This window comes from Leptonychotes weddellii, chromosome 11, assembly GCF_054177405.1.
Source record: "Leptonychotes weddellii isolate Sample4059 chromosome 11, ASM5417740v2, whole genome shotgun sequence".
Classification (NCBI taxonomy): Eukaryota; Metazoa; Chordata; class Mammalia; order Carnivora; family Phocidae; genus Leptonychotes; species Leptonychotes weddellii.
Window position 1 is genome coordinate 24733346 of NC_138379.1, and position 27095 is coordinate 24760440.

A 27095-nucleotide genomic window follows, 5' to 3' on the forward strand; every position below is an offset into this window, starting at 1 on the left:
TATAAGATGGGAATAATATGGATTACATGTAACATTTTACAAGGTTGTTATATTGATAGAAAAACCATGTATAAAACCCTTAGCACAGGGCACCTGGGGGGTTCAGTTGGTTAAGCGTCTGCCTTCAGCTCAGGTCATGATCTCAGGGTCCTGGGATTGAGCCCCGAGATGGGCTCAGCAGGGAGCCTATTTCTCCCTCTCCCTCTGCCCGCTTTTGCTCTTTCTCTCTCAAATAAATAATAAGTAAAATCTAAAAAAATAAAACACTTAGCACAATACTGACCCATAGTAAGATTTTTAGGGCAGCTCTCACTATTATTATTACTCTTTAATTATCCAGCAGAGATGGGGAATAAGATGTACTACACATCTCTTTTGAGTTTTCCAGATAGAGCTTCATTTATTAGACAAATGCTTCTGTACATACCAAATTTAAAACACCACCATTTTGCAGTCCTGGGGCAGGGTAACACATTTCATTGCTACCTTAAGAGATGTCAATGAATATAAAATAACTTCATTGGTTCCTAGAAATAATAATTCTGTCTAGATGATCACATTTTATAGTCTCAATATGCTGAGTATAGGCACAGTAAATTTGGGATATTGTATTCAGTTGTGAGTACAGTTGAAGAGACGATGCCAGTATGATAGGTGTGACAAAAGAACAACCAGGATAGTGAGGAACATGAAAACTACAACACATAAAAAACAGTTTAAGAAACTGTCTCTATTTCATTTAGAGAAGATTTGAGGTAATAAAATATTTTCAAATATTTTAAGAGTGTCACGCGATGAAGTATACAAGTTAATTCTGTATTGCATCAGAGAACAAAATTAGAAACAAATCTGTTGAATTACTTAAACATTAATATAAAGAACTTTCTGGGGCACCTGGGTGGCTCAGTGGGTTAAGTGTCTGCCTTCGGCTCAGGCTGTGATCTCAGGGCGCTTGGATCGAGCCCTGCATCGGGCTCCCTGCTCAGCAGGGAGTCGGCTTCTCCCTCTCCCTCTGCGGCTCCCTCTGCCTGTGCTTGCTTTCTCTCTCTCTCTCAAATAAATAAATAAGATCTTTAAAAGAAATAAAGAACTTTCTAATAAATCACAGTATTTTCAATGATAATGCATAGTTTTGTGAAGTAGTGAGCCCTTTAAATTATATAATCTGTATTCAAATTGTGTTTGATACTGTCAAAATGATGGAAAAGTGATTTATGGCTAGTTGGGAACTTTGACTATGTAACTGCCAAGGCTTATTTCAATTCCAGATTCTATGATCTAAACTAAACAATAAGGCAAATAGGATTATGTATATATAATTAAATAAGAACTATTGGCACTTAAACATGAAAAAATATGCTTTATCCATCTGTTACTTTTCTTTCAATAAGAAGAAAATAATAATAAAAATCTATGATATATGTACAATGGACTTATTGGTACATCAACTTCTCAAATTAATCACTATAATAATCCCACTATAAATACAGAGATTTAAAAAAAAAAATCAGTGTGCATTAACTTTAACCTTTTTAAAAAGAAATGGAGGAAAATGCACTGTGAACATTTTTAAATTACCAGAGTTATATTTTCAGATATACTTGCTTCCTTTATTTCAAGTTCAGATCAACATTTGAATTCAAATTAAAACTTAAGGTATTTCCTTTCTAATTTACCTTAACTCTTATAGAAAGTTATATATTTAGTATCAGAATCGGCAAACCCATGAAATCAGTATGCACAATAGAAAACTCTAATCAGGAAGAACAAAATGTGTATGCTATACTAACCAATTAGAAGAACTGTTCCAACAGCCAAACCTCCACCTGGAAATGAAACAAAACCAAGAAGAAAATTAATCTACCCTTTCATACACATCTTTAGCATAAAAGTTAAGCTTTATCAAGGACAGCAACTTGACTAACTTTAAAATTGCAGATGAGAACAACATTTTAATTACCTTCGCAATACTTTGCTTAAGGTGCTATTATGAAATAATTACATATTATATGTAATTATACACTACACATTACAATTACTTTCATAATATACTGTACTATCCTCCCTTCTCCTGTGATAGGACCATGCAGCATTCAACGTAACTGTGGTTACGTGTTCTAATAATGTTATATTTAGTACTTGTTAATAAATTAACTCAATAGCCAAGACCTAAATGTTCACAGTAACTTAATACTACAGAAGTACAACATAGGAAAGGTTATTATAATAGAAATTCCACTTTAATATTTACACTCAAATTTAATGTCTTGGGGGAGGAAAAACCTGATAATTAAAAGTAATTCTTTTTTTCAATATGAATAATATACACAAAGACTGGACATACTCTTAAATACATTTAGAATTTAAAATAAACAATGTTTTCATAATTTCAAACAAAAAAGTCACAATCACAAAATACATTTTTAATAATAGCAGAAAATGTTCTTTTGAATATCTGAATTAGGGCAATACAGTTATGAGCATATAACTCAAATAGTGGTTCAATAAAAATCAATTTAAAATCAAATTGTAGAAAACGAGAACTACACTAGAAAGACATTGGAGTACAAATATTTTGTGCAACATTTGTAAAAACACTTGTAAAAGTATTACTATTTGTAATTGTTATAAATTACACTAGCAAATTCACTTAAAAAAGAATAAAATATGTATATCAAAGAATGAAATGTATTTAAAGTAATTTAAAAAGAAAGTACTCAAAATTGTTGGATAATTGAAGACAATCCTACCAGTGTCTTTTGGTTTTGGTGCATAAAACTGTGAAAGAAACATTTAGAATACCAATAAAGAACTTTTCCTCCAACAAATTTTGTAGTGGCAAACATTATATAGAAAAACTTAGTATGAAAAGTTCCTTTGATAGTGTTTACTTTTTGCCTTGCAAATATGCATAAATGTTATCTTTCAAAGAGTTTGAAATTTGGTAACATATATGAACATAGAATACAATGCAAAATTTGGTGACTTTATGATTCTGAATAGAATATTTCAAATTGTTAGAGAAGATTTTAAAAAGAAACTAGTACTTTATGTATTTTTATGTTTAGGTGGATTTGTTATAGGACTAAATATATATTTTAATTTCACATTTAGATAGGTTCTTTCAATATAGCATTTAAAGCCATACCAGATTACACAGGATAACTTCAAATTTTGTTCTAACTAAAAGATTCACATAAACTGAAATATGTAGGATGATAACAACCATAAAGGATCTGAGCAAAAAGATTTTCTCTGAGATAAGATTAGGTTAAATGTCTACTTTTACAATGTGTGCTACATATAGACCACTACTAATTTTTTAATCCAGTTTGAGCACTTTTTTTATTAATGCATTTTGAGCCTTTTAAATTACTTTCCAGTTCCTTATTTCTCTTTTACATGCAAAAACAAGCATTTAAATACCTAATCACCATTCTGTGTATATTTAAGACAAACTAATATATGTACATAACAGATACTGCAGTGTCTAGTCTAGAGCAGGTACTATTAAAAAGTTACCTGGTTTTCTTTCCTTAACCTATTTCTTATAGGAAGACTTAGATTTCTTATCTAGACATCTCTGGGTCTATGTTCATGTAGCCTGAAATTAAGAATTTATATAAGACCTACAACTGGAATAGATACAGAATTTTTTTTGTGAATGTCATTCACAGTGGGACTATTAAGAACAGATCCAGGAATAGTTTCCCAATTAAAGGAAATGATACCTAGCTCACGTGTCTGGCTCAGAGAGGTACTCAGTAAGAGCCGTTACCATTCTGGCTTATTTTTCATTAAAGATATACCATTATTTGATAAATAGGGATCACTATAATAGTAAGAGTAAGACTACTTCCCATTGATGAACTAGTTAAGCAAAGCATTATACAAATGAGAGAACACTAAAAAGGTAATTTTCTGTCAGAATTATACAAATAATCCAGTTTCAGATAATTCAGGAAATGCCACCTAATTAAATTTTAAATCTTATGTACATTAAATTTCTAATGTTTGGAAAATTTGAACATTACTTAAAACAAATGAGGACATTTTAATGACTTTAATCAGACATCTGAATATTCTATCAGGACTTCTCTTACAAAAAGGCAATTATCTTTTCTTCTAAAGGGCTCTACCACGTAAATTCACTAGACTTAAATTTGGATGGCTTAAATAAAGGTTGGTCATTTTGAAGGTTGGTCATGGGGAATAAGATGAAGCCACTTATTAACTATTTTAAAAATCAACCTTTTATTCTGTGTATGAGGGAAAATGATTTGACATGTACATATATACACATATATAGCAGCAAAGTTCCTCTATTCTTCCAAATTTCAGGGTGACGAGACCTCACATTTCCCTAAAATACCTCTCTATAAGGTATTTTGATATATCTCACTTGATATACTGAGGTTCTAACTGTATGTAAGTTTGAACAAGTTTGTAGCCATGTACTCATAAAAATAAAAAGCTTCAGCCACCAACCATGACAGGATATCTTGACATGATACATTCAACCAAAGCTCATTTTAAGAGATCTTTAAATTCAGAAATCCATTAGTAATTTTAATTAATTTCAAAAGCAACACAGAGTTCACATTAATAGTTCCCAATTAAAATAGACTATCTTTTCCCATTAGTTCACTAAAATGTTTGGCAGGTAACAGGTAAGGAAGCAATCATCCTATTTCTGTGATGAAACATAAGGAGTAAAAGGGTCTTGTTTATGGTATCCTCTCCTCTTTAATCAGATCTTAGAGAAATCATCAATACATTGAAGTCACTAAGCAAATAAACTCTTGGTTTTACTTATAAATCTCAAGAAGTCTATTTCCAGCTTACTAAAAATACAGGTAGAATAGTTTACCAACACATAAGATTATGAGCTTGAAGATTCTTTGCAAGTTTGATATTTTAAAGTGTTAATTTAATCAAAATTTAACATTTTAAGAAATGACACAGCATTTTGTCTTAAACTAGAAAAAAAAATCTAATACTTTAGAAAACATTACCAGAAAATTAAGATCTTATTAGGTGACAATTATCTTCTGATTTTAGGATTTTTAAAATATGATGGAAAGGGTTATTTTATTCATGTGAATAGTAACCAAATGATTTTTTAAATTAAAAAAATTTTTTTTACAGTTTTTTTTTTTTTTTTAAATAGGTTCCATGCCCAATGTGGAGCTTGAGCCCATGACTCTGAGATGAAGAATCACATATTCTACCAACTGAGCCAGCCAGGAGCCCCAGAAAATTATATTAAAGGGAGAAAATTCAATCCCCATACACTTCCCAAAGCAAATCTCTAATTAAGCTATTAATTAATTTTGGGTAAGCAAGGTCAAATTAATATATTAGGATATAATGACCCAGAAGTGATACCTTACTTTGTAAGGGCCTCTCCTTTTTCAAAGTTACAGGAAGCAAAAGGGAAAAGAAATAAAAGTCATAAAAGATAACAGTGATTTATATCATTCCTTTCTATAAAGGAATAGTTTTGTATAAAATTATAGAAGGTCATTTTAGGGAAAACGCAATGTACAAAAAGTTCATATCCCTTCCTTTGTTCATAGCAATGTCCTGAACTACTTAATTAATGCCATACCTCAAATTAAATTGCAGTTTATTTCATTAACAAGTCTACTTTTTCTTCTCTCTCTGGGAGGTAGGAAACATCCTGACAACTCTTGATTATCACAACTATTAGCTGGGCAAATATAGGAAACAAAATAGAAAAAGCTATTAACAGTGAGAATGGTTCTATAGATTAAATTACATCAAACAATTTTATATATTGATATAAACTACATTTTCCTTAAATATATAGCCATCAGTTGCTAAACTATCATAATCATAAAAATAAGGATTATTTTTAATATATAGTCCAAACTCAATGTACATCCCACATTCTAATTAAGATACAGTGGAGCAAAGGAAATAAGCCCACCAGTATTTACTTTTTGACATTAGCCTTGAAAATGGCAGCTACCATCAAGCTTCTTTGGAGTATTCTTCCGGGACTATTCTTTATCCCAAATCCCTATCTTCCCATTCACTTGACTGTCAAAATTGAGTAAATTCCAAACAGCACATAAAATAAGCCAGTGAAACCTCAGAAATCACCCTTCCTTAAAGTACCTTTTTGAAGGATGAGGCTGGGGGAGAATTCCCCCAGGTTAGACAATTTGATCCTAAGATGAGTTACACCTTTTACCCTAGAAAAAAAGAAATTCTGCCAGAATCCCTTATTTACTGTAAACTTTTTGGCGATTCCTAGAAGAAGGGAATTGAAATATTTATATATAGTGTCCTCATATAACAACATAAGTGTCCTGGAAGGACAGGGTTGAGAAGCTAGGTTAGAAAACTTAGAAGTTGAAAAATTCCAATGTGGTCAACTTGGGAAATGTATACCAATATTTAACTAAATTTAAGTTGTCAGAACAAAAGTTTTTGATATGATTAGATCATGTTTAAAAGATGCTGATATAGGGAATTGTCAAATTCATGAAGCACTTGGGAGTAGGAATGGAAATAGTAGCATATCTTCAAATGACCAACATTCAATTTGCCTATATATTTAAAAATATACTTAAATATATTTTGAATCTATGCTTAAAATTACATTGACATCACAGTGGTAGTAAAGTATCACTGCACTGCATGGCAGTGACAATACAATATTTACTTGTTTTACAGTAACCACAGAATAGATTTAGGCAACAATCACAATGTCATAGTATAGTTTCACCATTCTGGTATAACATCCTATTATCATTATATCTTGTCACAATATGGTTATATTAGGCTTGTCACAATCTGAGTCCAATATTTTAGAATAACAAGATAATCTGAATTACTTATATTTATGTGTATACACATTAGCAGCCAAATGTTTCACTTCCAAATAATGTTTTAATGAAAAACGAATGGATTTGCTCTACAGAGCCACACAAAATAAAAAATAATACAAAAATGCCATTAAGAACTTAACAACTAAAATACTTCTGGACATATTTATTATTCCAAATGTACTAACTCCTATTATAACAACCTCTTCTGTGCACTTTGAGAGTTAACTGTATACATGAAAAACATATTTCAAAATATCCCCAAACTGATACCTATTCCAATTATCTTAAACGAACACCAATTTTTAGCATAAGCTTGTTACAGTCAAATACTAGTGTCCCTCACAAGGAAATCTGGAATATTTTTATATTACAGTTCATGTTTATATCACTGTAGAAACACTTAAGAAGGTGTTTTAGGTTAACTTTTTGGTGGGTGCTTTAAGAGACTTACTTAAATCATTAGTCTTAGGTTTGATAAATGCTTAAAGCCACTTCAAAAGAGTTCTCAAAAATTTGAAACAGCTGTAGCATAGTGCAGAACACTAAATTTGAAGCCTAAAGATCAGCCTACACTGTCTCTAGCGTTATGATTCTGTTCATGTCACTGTACCTAAGTCTGCTTCTAGAGCTCACACATAAGTCATCCTACCTCTTTCAATATCTCTTATCCAGGTTTTTTTTCTACACATTTCTCTTCCAATCAAGAACTTAATGAGAATCAACTACGTGCCAGGAATTGTGCTAGGCAAATTTTGTTATTCTAATAAGAAACTGAAGGTATAATGTCAGAAATGTGACCTTTTCGTTTGAAGAGATTCAGGATCAAGTGAATGAAATTACATATCCCCATTGAATTGGGGGTGGGGGGGGGCAAGGTAAAGACTAGGAACAGCTTCCAAACTTTAAGTTCAAATATGGGATGACACCAAGTAAAGCTCAACAGGGAAAAAAACTGGGATAAATATTTGTTAACTAGATATTTTGGATCATTTGTTTTCAGTACCATGCAATTTAGGAAAGCAAGACTTGAAACAATTAAGTGAAAATACTTAAATTTGTGTAGAAATAACCAGGATCCAGTTAAGAACATGACATAACAGAGGCAAGAAGCTGTGCTCTTTCTCACAGGTTGCTTGCCTTGTCAATTTCCTTTGCACTAAAACTATATGAAAAGTGTACCTTGAGGGGCAAAAATACAGAGAGAAATTTCAAGTATAGTACAAGAACAAGCAATAGCATTTGTAATATTTTATGAAAGTGTACAAGACTTAACTGACACATATCACACACTATATAGAAATTATGAAATATAAACACAGACCAATTTTAATGAAGCAACATTCTGATAGTAATTAACTAATTTACAAGCTCTATTAACACAGCAGCTCTGTCCTACCAATCTAATGTGGTCAATCTTTGCAACATAACAGTTACGAAACAAGCTATTCTTCAGCAGGCTTCTCATGAAAAATTGCAGAGATTATACAGGAAAGCCTAAGAACTGGACTTCTTTTGTCTCATTAAAATGTGAATTAACTTTAAACATATCGTTTGCAATGTAACTCTAGGAGGCAAAATATACAGAGAAAAAATTTAACAAAATATATACACATATATTAACGCAGATACTAGTATGACCATCAGTATCAACAACAGTCTTTCACTACTTTGTACCCACATAATTCTTTAACATCCATTCTCTTAAAGCCAAAAGAGTTTGTTTGAAGATTCAGAACCAGGAAATAAGCAGCCTGGCGGTGAAAGAGGGGAAGTTATTTTTTTTCAGCATTTTCTAATGAAGCCCATCTCTCACAATGATACAAACTTTTGTAGGTTAGGCGAAACCACGAGCTACCTGGGGTTGGCAGAAGGGTGCAATCAGAGACCAGGAGGTGATCCTGGAGTTGAAGGCCAAACCGTCTCCATATATTAATGATTCCCCCTTACTAGGTAGTATTTCTAGATAAAAGCATGTAGGGATCCCGTTGTAACCTAGAAAAGGCTGGTGGGCCAGAACCACAGTCGAAAGTGGGAGCAGTAACAGCATTTAGGAGTCTCCATGCAACCTTTCCTCCCCTCCATCTCTATCAGACCGGACTATCCTCTCCAAGTCCGAAGGCTGAGGGGTCAAAGAGAAATATGCGGTTAGGGTGGCTTCCCTGGCAGGTGCCCTCCCTAAGTTTTCCCTCTGTTGAGCCCACATCTCCGTTCTGAACCGACCTAGGAGCTGGTCCAGGGCTGGGAGCCCGGTTGATACCAGCAGCTGTCCATTCCGCACCGATGGTCGTGTGCCCGCGATGGACACCAGTCGAGAACAGCCGCTGTCGGTACCGCTTGCTCTAGGACCCTTCCTCTGGAAACTGGTGACGTTGTTCTTGCTGGTTGCAGCCACTATAGATCCAGTACTCCCAACGCCGGTGCCGCAGGTCGCCACTGCCGCCATCTTGGAGCTTCCCGCGTTGACCCAATAGGAACTCTGGGAACTCAAGCAGCAGGCCTGTCAGAGCCAGCCCCAAACACCCGCCTCCTTGCCCACTATCACCGCTCCCGTGGCCAATAGGATTGAGAGCTCTCCTTCCAATCAACCAATCGCAAGGAGTATTGCTGAAAAGTGCGCTCAACGCGGGGACGGCGGACTTCTGCTGGGCCCAGGTGAGAAAGGCCCACCTGAGTCTTGGGTGAGAGTGTTGCTTGGTTCTTTGGGGCTAGAGGTGGGTAATATCATTTAACATTTTTCTCGTTTTGGGTGTCTTCATTAACGCAGAGTTAAAAAAGAGGCTAGTGGAGCGATATATCCAGTAACTACCAGTGGGAACTTGCACCTTTCTTCGCTCCTTAGGAAAAAGGAAAGATACTTTCCCCCGCCCCTTTCTTTTCTGATTTCTGAGAGAAAATTCATTCCGCCCTTACCATCAGGTTTTTTGTTTGTTTGTTTGTTTTGTTTTTTGTTTTTCTCGGAATGGTTGTGTTATATTGAAGAAATTGGAACTCTTAATGAGTTGCTTGCTGAGCATCTGGGCACAGTTAGACACTTCCAGCGGCAGGCAGGTGGGTTGGATTTAGACCTTAAGAGGGAAAACTCTTGAGCTTTGAGGCGATTTGGTTTTCCTGTCTCAAACAGTAAATGACAAAATGTACTTCTCTGACAAGTCCCCGTGAGAAGCTTTCGTTAATTTTAATTAGTGCTTCTGGAAGTCTTGGGGCGCGTTTCCGTAAGTAGTGTGAATGACAAGTGTTACTCTGACAACCTTGTTCACACATTTAATTGTCATTTGCTGTTAAGGCAGCTGCAAAGAACAGAAAATACTTTAGATCTCTTTCCCCAAAAAACTGGTATTAGATGTGTATGTACTTTATTTTCCTAGTGATTTGTGAACTCTGAATTGAAAGCTTTTTTATTAGCATAGGAATTTTATGTGCGGAAAAAACATGTCATTTAGAGCTGTGTCTTTGGATTTAAAACTTTTTTCAAAAGTGAGCTGGGTGGAGGAGTAAGTGATTTTTAAAGGTATTCATGATTGACAAATGTCTAAACTAAAAAAAACCTCCCGAATCGTGCCTGCGCTACTGAATTATTGGTTTTGACAGTGATCTATGATATTTTAAAAATATATCTATCCAAACCTCATTGAAATTCTTGCCAGTGAATTGTTTTAAATCTCAGTGACTTGTTAAAACTTTTTGGCTGATTCTGTTTGATAAATTGCAATTAGTTTTGTGAAATAGTGGCTGGTGGGTTTTGTTTTTGTATTTAGAGTAAAATCTTAAGAAAGTAAAACAAACCAACTTACTATTTAGCAATGTACCAACTGGAAAACTTGATCAAGGTTTAGATGCTTTCATTTAGAACCTTTCCTCAGTATAAATTTGTAATCTAAATTATTCAATAAATAGCTGTTGAGTGCTTACTGTTTGCTTAGACCTAATGTGTCACTTTAGGCCTATAAAGTAAAAATGTTCTCATTTGGGGGAGACAAGATTAACACATAGAAAACAGCATAGCGCTTAAAGTGAACACATTGGACAGTATGTGCTAATTTTTTCCTGTAGTATATAAGTGCTGAGAAGATCAAAACAAAAAGGGACAAAACAGTCTAATTTCAAATGGAAACTTCTTGGATATTTTTGCTGCTTGGAAAAATTTGAAATAATAATGAACTTTTATAGGCTTTTTTACTACATATTCCCTTGTTTCCTCTCCCTTTACTTCATCCTTTAGTTTTCTAGAAGTGGTGGTATGATGCTTTGTTTATGATATTACTAGAACTGAAAAATTTTTTTTCAACTTTATAATTCAGAAAGCATGCCATATATGCACAACAAGGCATTCTTGAAATGAAGATGTATCTTGCGTATAACATTATCATAGAATAAATTTATTTAATCTGTCTTAATTTTTTTACAAAGACAAAACTTTTGCCTTCAAAGCAAATAATGCCAAATACTTGGATTTACGAGTATGTAGAGTTGAATATAAAACATTGGAATAAATGAGGTATTTGTGGAAAGGGTATGTTTAGGTGTGGTGTTAATAATGATTAAAAACAACTTAATAATTAACAATTATTTATTGAGCACATACTAAATCCCAGGGAGTATGCTAAGCATTCAGGTTATAGGAGAAAGAATACTTAGTCTCGTTTTTCCTTGAGTTCATAGTTGGGGGAGGTAGGTGGGTAAATAGGATAATAAAGTATATTATAAGTGCTATGGAGGACAAATGCAGAATACCTAACTTGGACTGAGAGAAAGGAGAGGAGCCTTGGGAAGCTTCTCCTGAGGGGGAAGTTTAACCTGTGTGATGAAGGAAGTGTAAAAGATGAGGGCATAATAGACCGTGAAAGCCATTACAGAGAACAGGAGACTATTCCTTCAAATCTGCTCTCACTGCTTCTGTGCAAGTAGTTCTCATGATTTACACATAGTGCTAAGAAGAGACTGGAGAAGTTAGACAAAGGTCTAATTGATTTTTTTTTTTAAGGTTGCGGCTCTTGTTTTTTTGTAAAAATAATAGGAAATGGGAAATTATTGAAAAATTTTAAATAAAGCAACAACATAACGATCATATTTGATTGTTAGGTTTTGGCTAAGAGTATACCAGAAGAGAATCGATTGGCTGACTGTGGTTGGGATAAAAAGCATGGAATGAATTAAGAGATTACTATGAGGAGTACAATTGATGTGACCAAGGAAAGTTGACAGGAGGAATCAGAGATGACTAACAGATTTCTGAGCAGGTTTGTGGATGGCAGAGGATAAAGAATAAAGGAAAACAGCAAAATTTTGTAGTTATGGTTTTGGTTGTTTTAGGGAATGGGAGATCATAAAATGAGTTTTTGAAATCTGTTTTGAATATGTTTAATTGGAGGTACCCTAGGAGCATCCAAGTAGAGATGTCCAATAATACTGGGCTACGTGAGAGAGGGATCTCTAGATGAAACGTACAGATTTGAAATTAATTAGCACGTGATGGGAGTTTACCCCAAGGGATGGATAAACTCACCAAGGAAATGTATACTTTAAAATGAGAAGAAAAAAGGACCAAGAATAAACTTTGGGGAACATAACATTTAAAACCTTGGCAGAGAGAAAGAAAGTAAAATAAGAATTGGAAAGTGTTTATTTAGTAATACTGTTTCACAGGCTTTGTTAAAGGAATATTTGATGGAGTAGTAAACTGAAAAGTCAAATAATTGTATTTAGAATTGAATGGCAAGTGAAGTTGAATATTCCATAAAAGTAGACCACTTTACATTTTAGAAAGCTTTGCTATGAAGGGGGATAGAGAGATGACAAACGCTTAAGAGAGGAGTTTTGTTGTTAAAGAGAGAAAACAAGGCACTGGAAAATAATTCTAGACAATTGTTAAAGAAAAGGACCTAAATGAGATAGAAGGAATGTCAGTCATAGCACAGAAGTATCAGTATTTGAAAGGCTGGGGGGACAATTCAATGGCTAAACGGTGTAAATGAAAATAAGCTCTTTTCCCTCCTTTCTGCCATTAAATTGTGTAGTCCTGAAGACCATTTTCTCTTTTTAGTCCATATCCTTACTTTTATCCAGTCCGAGGACCTCAGTTACCATTTATATATCAATGACGAACATGTATAGTCCAGGTCACTTCTCTGACCTCCAGAATTATAAATTCAGATATTTACTTTACCAGTTTCTTGAAATTCTTAGTGGGGCTTCAAACTCATAATGCCGCAGACTGAACTTCCTCTTGTTTTGTATCTCAGTAAATGATAGGACCATTTTCAGAATTAGTTGCCTAAGACAAGGAACCTCACTACCCTCAGGTCCTCTCTCAAGCATCATTCTTCCATGTCCGTTACATTACCAAGACCTATGGAGTTTACTTCTTAATAGCTTTCTAATCCATTCTGAGACTATAGCCCTCATCTTAGTTCACCTGCAGTATATTCTTCATTCAAGAGCCATCCTAATCCTTTCAAAATAGAGGTCTGATAATATAAAAACAATACGTAGTAAGCACTTGCATGTGGTTCCCTCCATTTGCCTCTCTAGCCACATCACTCTGTAAATTTCCTCTCTGCACTCTAGCATTTATTCATTCTCCTGTACTCTAGCATTTACTTATTCTCTCATGTTCTCTTCCTCCAAAAGGCCGCTAGTTAGCTTCTGCTTATCCTTCAGATCTCACTTCAACCTACACATTCTCAGTAAAGCCATCTCTCCTTGCTATCAAGATGAAATCAGCTCCAGGGCACCTGGGTAGCTCAGCTGGTTGAGTGCCTGACTCTTGATTTCGGCTCAGGTCATGATCTCAGGATTGTGAGATTGAGCCCGGTGTCAGGCTCCACGTCTACCATGGAGCTTAAGATTCTCTTCCCTCTCCCTTTGCCCCTCCTGCCCCACACGTGTGCACACTTGCTCCCTCTCTCTCTCAAAAAAAAAAAAAGAAAAAAAGAAATCAGCTCCTATGTGTCAACAACGAATGAGTGGAATTGGAAATTAAAAACACAATGTCATTTACATTAGTATCCAAAAAAATTAAATATTTAGGCATAAATCTAAAAAAAGATATGTACAAGATCTGTATGAGGAAAAATACAAAATTCTGATGAACATAATCAAAGACAAACTAAATAAATGGAAAGATATTCCATGTTTATGGATAGGAGACTCAGTGTCAAGATGTCAGTCTTCCCAAATTGATCTATAGATTGAAATGCCATCCCAATCAAAATCCCAGGAAGCTATTTTATGAATATTGACAAGCTGATTTTGAAGTTTATATGGAGAGGCAAAAGACCCAGAATAGCAAACACAATATTGAAGGAGAAGAACAAAGTTGGAGAACTGAAACTACCTGTCTTCAAGACTTACTTAAAGCCACAGTAATTAAGACAGTGTGGTATTGGTAAAAGAATAGACAAATAGATCAGTGGAACATAATAGAGTACCCAGAAATAGACTCACATAATCTACTGATCTTTGACAAATGAGTGAAGACAACACAATGAAGCAAAGACAGTCTTTTCAGCAAATGGTGCTGGAACAACATACACATGGCAAAGAAAAAAAAGAGAGAGAATCTAGGCATAGACCTTACGTCCTTCACAGAAATTAACTCTAGTGGACCACGTATCTAAACATAAAATGCAAAACTATAAAACTCCTAGAAGATCACATAGGAGAAAACCTAGAGAACCTTGGGTATCTGATGCTTTTTTAGATACAATACCAAAGATATGATCCATGAAAGAAATAATTGATTAGCTTGACTTCATTAAAATTAAAAACCCTTGCTCTGTGAGGGTCAAGAGACCCTTGTCATTGTCAAGAGACCTTGTCAATGTCAAGAGAATGAGAAGAAAAGCCACATACTGGGAGAAAATTTTTGAAAATGTTATAAGCTGATAAAATATTGTTATCCGGAATATACAAAGAACTCTTTAAAACTCAGCAATAAACAGCCTGATTTAAAAATGGGCCAAACCTTAGCCAACATTTCATCAAAGAAGACATACAGATGGCAAAAAGCAAATGAAAGGATGCATCACATCATATGTCATCAGAGAAATGCAAATTTAAACAACATTGAGATACTGCTGCACACCTACTAGAGTGGCCAGTGAAGCACTGACAACACCAAATGCTGATGAGGATATAGAAGAGCAGGAACTTTCATACATTGCTGATGAAAATGCAAAATGGTACAGCCACTTGGGAAGACAGTTTGGAGATTTCTGACAAAACTAAACATGCGCTTACCATATCCTCCAGCAGTCATGCTCTTATACATTTACCCAAAGAAGTTGAAAACATCCACATAAAGACTTGCACATGGATGTGTATTGCAACTTTATTCATAATTACCAAAACTTGGAAGCAACCAAGATGTCCCTCAGTAAGCGAATGGATAAATAAAGTGTGGTATATGCAGACAATGGAATATTATTCAGTGCTAAAAACAAATGAGCTATCAAGCTATGAAAAGACATGGAGGAACCTTAAATGCAAATTACTGACTGAAAGAAATCAATTAGAAAAAGCTACATACTGATTCCAACTCTATGGAATTCAGGAAAAGTCAAAACTGTGGAGACAATAAAAAGATCAATGGTTGCCAGAGGTGGTTGAGGGGAGAGATGAATAAGCAGAGCACAGGATTTTTAGGGCAGTGAAAATGTTCTGTATGATGGATATGTCATTATACTTTTGTCCAAACCCATAGAATGTACAGCACCAAAAGTGAATCCTAATGTCACCTGTGGACTTTGGGTGATTATGATGTGTCAATGTAGGTTCATCGTTGGTAAAAAATGTGTTCTGGTGAGTGACATTGATAATGGGGGGGGCTATACGTTTGTGGAGTCAGGAGTATATGGTAAATTTCTGTGTCTTTCTCTCAATTTTATTGTAACTCTAAAACTGCTTTAATATGAAATTAGCTGTATAAAATTTCAGTCTGAGGATTCCATAGACAACATGTATATCACCCTTATTGCCACATAGTGGGACAATTTTCATAACGGTTACAACAAGTTGGTATTCTGAGAAGTCTTCAAATACGATTGAAAGACTGCAGCAACACACTTAAGGTATACCAAAAAACATGTTGGTCATGGTAAGCAATCAGCATCTCATGACTGAAATGGGCACCTCTCCAATTGGTCTTTCAGTGGCTTTCTGAGATGTAGGGTCTGTATAACTATTGTGACTATGCAGGTGAACCATATTAACAAAGATATTGTGAAGGCTTACTGTAGGGTCTGATGGTGTTCTGGCAGCATGATTGAATGAATAAATGTCAAGGTCATGCCTGTACAGAGGGAGTTCTTGGACCCCATGTAATCTCATTTTGCTTCCTTTTAGTACACTCACAAAGAAACCGAAGTCCTGATTTGCTTTACCTGTTTCTGTACTTTATGTAGATGAAGCCATACACTGTTTACTCTTGTGTTTGACTTCTTTTGCTCATTATATTTATGAAATGATTGGTATTAATTTGTACAGATGTGGATTATTTATTGCTTTATAGTACTGTGTAAATGTATCACAATTCATTATCCATTCTGCTTTGAAAGGGATTTGGCTAGTTTACTATTTGTGGCCAAATATCTTTCTAACGTGGTTGTACCAATTTACACTCTTCCCAGGAATGTTTGAGAATTTCAGTTGCCTGTCATCCTTACTAACAGTTAATATTTTCTTCTTTAGCCTTTCTGAAGGGTTGTGGTATGACATTGTCATTTGGATTTGGAGTGATTTTTACTCATTAATTAGTGAGTTAAGCTAAAGATTCTCTCTCTTTTTAATGAGTAATTATGAGTAATGAGAACAAGTACTCAAGAGTACTTGTTCATATGCTATTGGCCATTTAGAAAAACCTCTTATTTGAGGAGTCTGTGTCTTAGCTAATTTTTTTAAAAGTTGGATTGTTGGATTTTCTAGATTTTTAGGAGTTCTTTTTATATTTTGGGTAAAAGTCCATTTTGGAATAAATATATTACAAATATCTTTTCTTAGGCTGTGACTTGCCCTTTCATATTCTTTTTAAAAATTTTTTTAAGTGATCTCTACACTCAATATGGGGCTCAAACTTACAGCCCCAAGATCAAGAGTCACATGTTCCACCAACTGAGCCAGCTAGACGTGCCCCACCTTTTCATATTTAGTTTTTTCACATTTAGTCAGAATATATTCTGATGTATCAGTTTTTTGCTTTATAGCTAAGTTTGCCTACTCCAAGATTCCAAAGATGATCTCAGTGTTTTCTTCTAAAAGCGCTGATGTTTACTTTTAAATATTTGAATCTGCATTCTGACAGAATTGATTTTTTTTTCCCATTGGTGTGAGGCAGGGGTAAAGATATATTTGTTTTTCCTATATAGATAGCCTATTGACCTACCACCATTTATTGAAAAGACAATTCTTTCATTGCTATATGGAATCATAACTCTTTCAATAAATAAAGTGACACTGATTAGGTAGATTACTTTCTGGACTCTCCATTCCTTTGTTTAGTTTGTGATTTTTCAGGTTCTTCAGAAGGATGACTTGTTTCTTTGTTTTAACTACCTGTACTGCTCTGTGCTCAAGCTAAATCAGTAAAAATAAGAAACCTTTTGGCAATCTGTAGAGCCTTCACATAATTGTTTTTTGTATTTTGTCTTGAGTTTATGGTTGTTATCTATGGGAGAGTTTGTTATGAGCTTACTTTCACTATACTAGAAGCAGCTTTTACTACCTTTTTAATGACTGTTATTACTGATATTATTTGTGTTTCTTTTCCTTTTTTTTTCATTGTTAGGTTTGCTAGGGATTTTTCATTTTTATTCTTTTTCTAAAAACCCTACATTTGGCTTTAAAATTTTCTCTTTTATGTTTACTTTTTATTTTGTCAATTACTGCTCTTTATTTTTTTTTTCCTCTACACTCACTAGTTTTGATTGGCTGAGATTTTGGTTTTTTCCCCTTTGTGATAAAAGCTTAATTCATTGATTTTCTTCTTTTTCTAATATACTGTTTTATAGTTAAGGGTATAATTTCTCTAAACATTGCTCTAGCTATGTCCTACAATTTTTAACATTTTATATTTTCATCAACATTTATTTCAAAATATTTTCTATTTTTTTGTTTTGATTTCTTCACTGACCCATGAATTTTTTAGGACATTTTAAGAATGCTGAAATAACTAATTACATTGGATGCCAGGAAAGCAGGTATAATCTGGGACTGTCCAGGGCACATGAGTACTTACGTTCATCCTAATTTTAGTGGATGTTTAAATATAAACAGAAAACTGGGGAGTTTAAAATTAAAATTTAAAAATCTATTGTAGGGGCGCGTGGGTGGCTCAGTAGGTTAAGCGTCTGCCTTCGGGGACCTGGGATCGAGCCCCACATCGGGCTCCCTGCTCCGCGGGGAGCCTGCTTCTCCCTCTGCCCCTCCTCTGGCTCATGCATTTTCTCTCTCACTCTCTCTCAAATAAATAAAATCTTTAAAAAATAATAATAAAAATCTATTGTATAATCATGTCTTCAGTGTAATAGGGTAAATGTGTCAAAAGGTAAACATGTTTTGGTTCAAGGAGATTTGTTAAGTAAATGTATCTATAAGACATTTTTAGTAGTAAACACTAGAACACTAAAAATTTTTAGTGGTAAAAGAAAAAGAAATTCCAGAGCTAGAATGGCCCAGTATTGGAATATATCCTAAACTGAGACTATTCTTTATTTTTGTGTGTAACCCAAGTAAAGGAATTGAACAACTACTGACTGGTGTCAGGTGCTCCTTTCATGTGTCAGCTTGAGGACTCTCCTAAGCATAAAGATGTTATGTTAATCTAAGCCTGTGTGTTGTTCTGATTATCATGGACATTACTGGTGAGATGTGATCAGTTCATTTTCAGTATGAATAGTTATGGAAGTCCAGGGAAAGGCCAAATATTTAAAACCATTCCATTTGAAGCTTCTTACATCTGATTTTGCATGGAGTGTCACACAGACTAATGAAGCTCCCCTGTAAAGAAATATATAATTCTTGGTACAGTGAATAGTGTTAAGAGAGGGAAATACATTATTTTGGACTGCTGTTTTCTAGTTTAAGAGTCTGGATGTGAAGTATGTTTATACTTTATATACTGGATATGAAGTTTCTTGCAGTATAAGATGAAAATTAAAAATCCGAGCAAACATTTTCCTTGTTAACTCAGAACTAAATTGGAGCCATCTATTATACTACTTCTTAAAACTTTTTCTTCGTGACTCTTGTTCCGTGTAATTATTCTTTCTTTCTTTGAATTATATTTTCTTAGGAAACACTCTTTTTGATTATTTTTAATTTTGATAGCATTAATTAATTGCATTTCCTACATTGAATTCGTTTGTAATCTCTTCCATATCTATGATGATATTTACTCATTTGTAGTGCTATATCTTTGGATTTTTCTCTCAGTTCTTCTCTCTGAATACCTTTGAAGCATTATTTTTAAAAAACCTATTTTAAAGCTATTTTCATAGAATGACATCTTAGATTTATGCATTAATTATTTCCATTCCCAACATTACTAATTTCTGTTTTTTTCTGAATTTTATCTTTCTTCCTGCTTCTCTTACCTATTTTTTGTTTTGCACTACAGTACTTTTTAAAGCAATAATTAAAATACAGTTCTAGTAATCTGTTATGGTAATTTCCAAATAATCCCTGTCCAGTAGAATGTCCTGTATTGATGGAAAAGTCGTATATCTACATCGTCCAGCACAATAACCATTATACACATATAGCTATTGCATGCTTGCAGTGTGGCTGATATGACTGAGGAACTGAATTTTTAATTTTATTATTTAAATTTCAACACTACATTTGGCCAGCTGCTACTCTATTGGACAGCGTAGCTCTAGATCAAGATTTGACAATTTTTTCTGTAAAAGACCAAATGGTAAGTATTTTAGGCTTTGCAGAACATATGGTCCCTGTTGCAACTATTTAACTTCACTGTTGTAGTTAGTACAAAAGCAGCCTCAGACAGCATGTAAACAAATAAGCATTCTGTGTTACAGTAAAACGTTATTTGTTAAAATGGTGCTGGCAGGATTTGGCTCATGGGCCCTAGTTTGACAGTCTCTACGCTAGATCAAAGATGTGTCTCGGAATATATATATTTTCTTTCTCCAACTCTGTATTGTCTGGGTCCTTTCCATTATTTTTCCGTGTGTGTGTGTGTGTTTTGGAGGGGAGAGAGGAGTCTCTTTTCCTGCACTATTTTAGAGAGATCATTACCCACACTGGGTTATTACTCTGTATTTCTTCAACCTTTTCCAGCTTTTCAAGTTTTTCTGTATTTGGGGGGAGGTGGTGGTGGTGGACAAGCTTTCCATTTTAAATTTATTTAAACTCTACTCTTCTTTTAATCCTACTCTTTCATATACATCTTGTTTTATAGCTGCGATATCTTACGCAGTTTCTCCAAAGATGTTAAATAGAATTCTTTTTCTTTTTTCTAACCTCTTCGAATTACCTCTGTTTTCTCTAGAGTTGCTTATATTATTTTTCATCATGGGCCTTTTTCATTCCTATGGTTTCCTTAAATGTTGGTGATCCTTGGTTGTCCATTCATGTTGATATATGACCAGTTAAATAATATAGATTACTGGAGTAGCTTTTCTTTTTTGTTTCTCTAGCAAATCTTTACCCTAAATGAAAAGGATACTGATAGAGAGTTTTTTGTAGGTGGATATGATTATTGGTGTGCTTTGCTTAGAGTGGATAAGCAGATAGGCCAGGCCCTTCTCTATTAGCCAGTTAAGGAGGATCCTATCCTATGTTTCCACCCACCATACTTGGAGCCCAAGTTCCTCTCAGGCAGTTTTTACCTTTTTTTAGTAGGTTATCCTCCGTAACTGTTGATTCAGCCCACAACCCCTTTGGAGTCACAAGAATTAAAGTGCTCTATCTTCCCTGAAACATTCTCCTGTGTGTGTGGTTGGCCAGAGGTCAGCATACTTTTTCAGAGACCAGATAGTAAATATTTTACATTTTGTAGGCCTTACCACCTCTTTCACAACTACTCAACTCTGCCATTTCCACCCTAACCTATCATTATGATTTCATATGTCCTATCTTATAAAAATACTTCAAAGTGTCTAGTATGTTGATGCTTTTCACTCCCTTGTACTGGCCTGAGGATCAGCCTTTTCTTCTATTCAGACCTTCGATGGATTGGATGATGCACACTCACATTAGGGAGGGCGATCTACTGCACTGGGTCTAATGATCTGTTAATCTATTCCATAAATAGCCTCACAGGAACACCCAGAATAATGTTTGACCAAATTTCTTGGTATCCCATGGCCTAGTTAAGTTGGCACATAAAATTAGTCATCATAGTCACATAGCTAATAAGTGGTAGAACAAGGATTCACAGCAGAGCTAAGCTGTTTGATGATAAAAATCCATGCCCTTATATACTAGTTGCACCTGGATACAAACTCAGTATCTTCCTAAAGATAGCCCTTTATTTATTCAATTTATGGATATTAGCATAAGAAATGAAGCCTGTTTCCCTTGCTATTCAGAGTGACCAGGATGGTGAGAAAATGTGATATGAAACAACTGGGATAGTGAGTTCAAATATTTAACCCAGAGATGAATGATTCCGAGTTTCCTAAGACCTATGTTAATCTGGTGAAAGGGAAATTAGACCCTTTGTTTCTCCAGAGCATGGAAATTTTAATTTCAGTTAAGGTTAAAGAACTTTTTTAGGATTGTCTAGCACTGAAACAAGATCTTTAATAATTTAAAACTATTTGCTTTTAAAAATCTTTAGAATTTTATTGAATATGGCTTCCCAACAGTGACCCACCCTAAGCCCTGGAACATGTGAACATTATTAGATATCACTTCCCCAATTATGTTGTCATATGGCACAGTTGACCTAAAGATTGGGAGACTGACCATGTGAGCCTGAGCTAATCATGATACCTTTCACAAAAAAGAAAAAAAAAAGAAAAAGAGAATATTCTCTAGCTGGTAAAGAAGAGGACATTAAAATCAAAACACTTGAAGAATGTGACATGCTGGGTCTGAAGGTGGAGGGACCATGGGAAAAGGAATGCAAAACACCTTAAGGAGATGAGAGATGCTCTCAGTTGACAGCAAATACAACTTTAGACCATTTCTCAGCTGCAAAGAACAGGATTCTGCCACCAGCCTAGAAAAGGTTGGTAGTGGATTCCTCCCTAGTGACTCCAGAAAAGATCTCAGCCTGATATCCTGATTTTTGTTTTTTTGTGATAACCTGAGCAGAGAACCCAATCAAGACTGTCTATGCTGGTAATCTACACAACTATAAGATAATACATGGATATTGATTAAAGAAAAAAAAATCTTGGGGCACCTGGGTGGCTCAGTCACTTAAGTGTCTGACTCTTGATTTTGGCTCAGATCATAATCCTGGGGATGTGGGATTGAGGCCTGCATTGTGCTCCAAGCTGGGCATGGAGCCTGCTTAAGATTTTCTCTCTCCCCCCCTCTGCCCCCCCAACCCCGCTTGCACACTCTCTCTCTCAAAAAAAAAAAAATCTTTAGAATTTTAATGTCACAGTTTTACTTTTTATATTTTTTCATTCCCCAAATGGAAAGTTAAAAAAAAAAACTAAAGGTCATTTTGTATTATAGTCATACCTTGTTTTATTTTACCTTGCTTTATTGTACTTCACAGATAATGCATTTATTATAAATTGAAGGTTTGTGGCAGCCCAGCATTGAGAAAGTCCCAACAGCATTTGCTCACTTCATGTTTCTGTGTCACATTTTGGTAGTTCTCACAGTATTTTAACCTTTTTCATTATTATTGTTACGGTGATCTGTAATCAGTGATCTTTGATGTTACTATTGTAATTGTTTTGGGACACCACAAACTGTGCCCATATAGGACAGTGAATTTAACCAATAAAGGTGATGTGTGTTTTGACTGCTCCCAGTCATTTTCTATCTCTCTGCATCTCCTTGGGCCTCCCTATTCTCTGAGACATGAAATTAGGCCAATTAATAACCTGACAGTAGCCTGTAAGTGTTCAAGTGAAAGGAAGAGTTCCACATCTCTCACTTTAAATCAAAAGCCAGATATGATTAAGCTTAGTGAGGAAGGCATGTTGAAAGCCTAGATATGCTGAAAGGCCTCTTGTGCCAAAACAGTTAGCCAAGTTGTGAATGCAAAGGAAAATTCTTGGAAATTAAAAAGGCTACTCCAGTGAACACATGAATGACAAAAAAGTGAAACAGCCTCGTTGCTGACATGGAGAAAGTCTTAGTGGTTTGGATAGAAGATTAAAATAACCTCAACATTTTTTAAGCCAAAGTTTATTCCAGAGCAAGGCCCTAATTCTCTTCAGTTCTCTGAAGGCTGAGGGAGATGAGGAAGTGTCAGAAGAAAAGTTTGAAGCTAGCAGAGGTTGGTTCATGAGGTTTGAAGAATGAAGCTGTTTTTATAACATAAAAGTACATGGTGAAGCAGCAAGTATTACAGAAGATCTAACTAAGATCATTAACAATGGTGGCTATGATAAAATACAGATTTTCAGTGTAGACATAGACAAAATAGCCTTCTATTGAAAGAAAATACCATCTAGGACTTTCATAGGTAAAAGAAGTCAGTGTCTGGCTTCAAAGCTTCTAAGCTTTTAGGGGCTAATGCAGCTGGTCACTTGAAGCCAATGCTTATTTATCATTCTGAAAATCCCAGGCCCTTAAGAATTATGTTAAATCTATTTTCCTGTGCTCTATAAAGGGAACAACAAACCCTGGATGACGGCACATCTATTTACAACATAGTTTATTGAATATTTTAGGTTCACAGTTGAGACTGCCACAAAAAAAAGATTGCTTTCAAAGTGTTACTGCTCATTGACAACATATCTGGTCACCCAAGAGCTCTTATGGAGATGTGCAATGAGATTAATGTTTTCATGCCTGCTAACACAGCATCCATTCTGCAGCCCATGGATCAAGGAGTAATTTCAACTTTCAAGTCTTATTATTTAAGAAATACATTTCATAAGGCTGTAACTGCGATAGTGATTCTTCTGATGGATCTGGGCAAAGTAAATTGAAAGCCTCTGGAAAGGATTCACCATTCTAGATGCCATTAAGAACATTCCTGATTCATGGGAAGAGGTCAAAATGTCCACATTAACAAGAGTTTGGAGGAAGTTGATTCCAACCCTCATGGTTGACTTCGAGGGTTTCAAACCTTCAGCAGAGGAAGTAACTACAGATGTGGAAATAGCAAGAGAACTAGAATTAGAAGTGGAGCCTGAAGACATGACCAAATTGCTGCAATGTCATGATAAAACATGAATGGATGAGGAGTTGCTTCTTATGAATGAGCAAAGAAAGTGGTTTCTTGAGACAGAATCTACTCTTGGTAAAGATGCTGTGAAGATTGTTGAAATGACAATAGGATTTAGAAAGTTGCATAAACTTAGCTGATAAAGCAGTGGCAGAGTTTGAAAGGATTGACTCTAATTTTGGAAGTTCTACTCTGGGTAAAGTGCCATCAAATGATATTGCATGCTACAGAGAAATCATTCATGAAAGGAATAATCAAGCCATGTGGCAGACTTCATTGTGTTACTTAAAGAAATTGCCATAGCCACTCAGCCTTCAGCAAACAGCACCTCGGTCAACACTGAGACAGCACCCTCCATCAGCAAAGAGATTGCAACTCACCAAAAGCTCAGATGATGGTTAGCATTTTTTAGCAATAAACTATTTTTAAGTTAAGGTATGTACATTTTTAAAACATAAGCACACTGAATAGACTACAGTATAGTGTAAATGTAACTTTTATATGCCCTAGAAAATCAAAAAATTAATTTGAGTCACCTTATTGTGATACATGCTTTATTGTGGTGGTTTGGAACTGAACCTGCTATATCTCTGAGGTATACCTGTATAATTTTATCATTCTTCATAATGAAAGATTTGAAAATAAACTTATAGTCTGGTATTCTGAGGTTAAATCTGTTTTAAAAATAAAGCAAATCATGTTTCCTTTTTCTATTAACATTTCCTAAATGAATTCACATGGAATTAATGAATTACTATCATATGTGGTGATCATTTTCCGTCACCGAGCATTGGAATATATTCATTTTAGAGCTTATCAGTAGTTCAGTCATGATTCCCTAATTGAAGTAGTTATATCAACCCTCTTAGGTGGCTCAAGGTCTTGAGCCCTTTCTTTTCTTTTTTTTAAGGCAAATTTTTTTGTGATAATATTTACTGTTTTAATTATTACTAAGTGTATGATTCAGTGCCATTGGGTATATTTACAGTGTTTTATAAACGTTGCCACTCTGTTTTCAGAACTTTTTCATCATCCCAGTTTCCCCATTGAGTGATAGCTCCCCATTCCTCCATTGCCTGACCTCTAGTAACTTTTATTCTACTTCCTGTCTCTATGAGTTTGCCTGTCTAGATACCTCATATAAGTGGAATCATATATTTGTTCTTTGTTAGCGTTTGCCTAATGCTAACAAAATATACCTAATGGCACTGAATTGTACACTTAGTAATAATTAAAACAGTAAATTTTATCACAAAAAAAATTTCCTTAAAAAAAAAAGAAAGGGCTCAAGACCTTGAGCCACCTAAGAGGGTTGACATAACTACTTCAATTAGGGAATCATGACTGAACTACTGATAAGCTCTGAAGTGAATATATTCCAGTGCTCAGTGACGGAAAATGATCATCACATATGATAGCTAACAGAGTTCATCCATCTTATATCATGCACCAAAACTTCATTTATTTTTATGGTTGATTAATATTTCATTGTACATATATAGCACATTTTGTTTATCCATACATTTTCTTCCTTAAGGATTTATTTATTTATTTTAGAGAGAACAAGGGGAGGGGCGGAGGGCAAGGGAGAGGAAGAGGGAAGGAATCCCAGGCATACTCCACACTGAGCAGAGTCTGCCACGGAGCTCAGTCTCACCACCCATGAGATTGTGACCTGAGCTGAAACCAAGAGTCGGACTGTCGACCGACTGAGCCATTCAGGAACCCTGATCCATACATTTTTTGATAAGACACTAGTTGAGTAATGCTGCAATGAACATTGGTGCACAAATATCTGTTAGAGTCTGTGCTATCAGTTCCTTTAGATATATACCTATCTAAAGGTAGAAGTAGTGGATTTGGGATCCAGGAGTGGAATTGCTGGATCATATGATAAATCTATGTTTAACTTTGTGAGGAGCTGCCAAAGTGTTTTCCACAGTGGCTGATCCATTTTGCATTCTCATTAACAATGCACAGGGGTTCCAGTTTCTCTCTGTGCTTGGAAACTTTTGTTTTCTGTTTTTTTGGATAATAGTCATCCTATTGAGTTTGAAGTGATATTATGGTTTTGATTTGTATTTTCCTAGTGATTTGTGATGTTAGCATCTTTCGCAGTCTAGAGAGGCTGAGAATTGTCCAAGTTGTCTGGTGCTGATTTTTTGCTTAACAGTTCCTTTCTCTATCTCTTTCTCTTGCATTTAACTGTAAGCAGCAAGGAGAAACCAGTACACACCTTTAACACTTTGCTTGGAAATCTCTTCAGCTAAATAAACAAATTCATTGCCTACAAGTACTGCTTCTCACTCAATGGTAGAGCACATTTCAGCCCAGGTTTTCTGCTACTTTATAATGAGGATTGCCTTGCCTCTGGCGTCCAATAACCTGTCCCTCATTTCCTTCTTGAGACTTTACCAGAAGCCCCTTTAACTTTCATATTTTTACAACATTCTGCTCCTGACAATATATGTATTCTCTAAGATGATAGTTTTTCTCTGCCATCCTGTCCACTACCTTCTGAACCTTTACCAGAATCTCCTTAATATGTCTGTTTCTACCAGCAGCCTCTTCAAGGCAATCTACCAACACTCTCTTCAGTTTTCTTTTATGTTTAGGTGTCAGAGCAACATTCCACTTCCCAATACCAAAATCTGTATTGATTTCCTAGGATTTCCATAACAAATTACTACAAACTTGGTGGCTTAGAACAACAGAAATTTTGGGCGCCTGGGTGGCTCAGTTGGTTAAGCGACTGCCTTCGGCTCAGGTCATGATCCTGGAGTCCCTGGATCGAGTCCCGCATCGGGCTCCCTGCTCGGCAGGGAGTCTGCTTCTCCCTCTCCCACTCCCCGTTTGTGTTCCCTCTCTCGCTGTGTCTTTCTCTGTCAAATAAATAAATAAAATCTTTAAAAAAA

At 35.2% G+C, this 27095-nt stretch overlaps 2 protein-coding genes across 20 annotated transcripts in view; one reads left to right on the forward strand and one right to left on the reverse strand.

Moving 5' to 3' along the window:
• Positions 1–9363, reverse strand: part of ELP4 (elongator acetyltransferase complex subunit 4) — a 233249-nt gene extending 223886 nt beyond the window's left edge. For 2 of the 3 annotated variants that reach the window (XM_081798399.1, XM_081798400.1), the window contains exons 1-2: positions 9081–9363; positions 1791–1826 (exon numbers count right to left, since the gene is read on the reverse strand). In XM_081798399.1, coding sequence (XP_081654525.1) covers positions 1791–1826; positions 9081–9303 — 259 coding nt within the window. In that variant the 5' untranslated portion in view covers positions 9304–9363. The remainder of the gene's footprint in view (positions 1–1790; positions 1827–9080) is intronic. The other variant, XM_006728921.3, reaches the window with a different exon arrangement.
• Positions 9364–9426: 63 nt separating this feature from the next.
• IMMP1L (inner mitochondrial membrane peptidase subunit 1) overlaps positions 9427–27095 on the forward strand; it is a 77998-nt gene continuing 60329 nt past the window's right edge. For 6 of the 17 annotated variants that reach the window (XR_014138622.1, XM_081798404.1, XM_081798403.1 and 3 more), the window contains exon 1: positions 9459–9571. The gene's annotated coding sequence lies outside the window, so the exon portion shown is untranslated. Of the gene's footprint in view, positions 9572–27095 lie in introns of all 17 variants that reach the window. The other 11 variants (XM_081798409.1, XM_081798412.1, XM_081798407.1 and 8 more) reach the window with 7 other exon arrangements.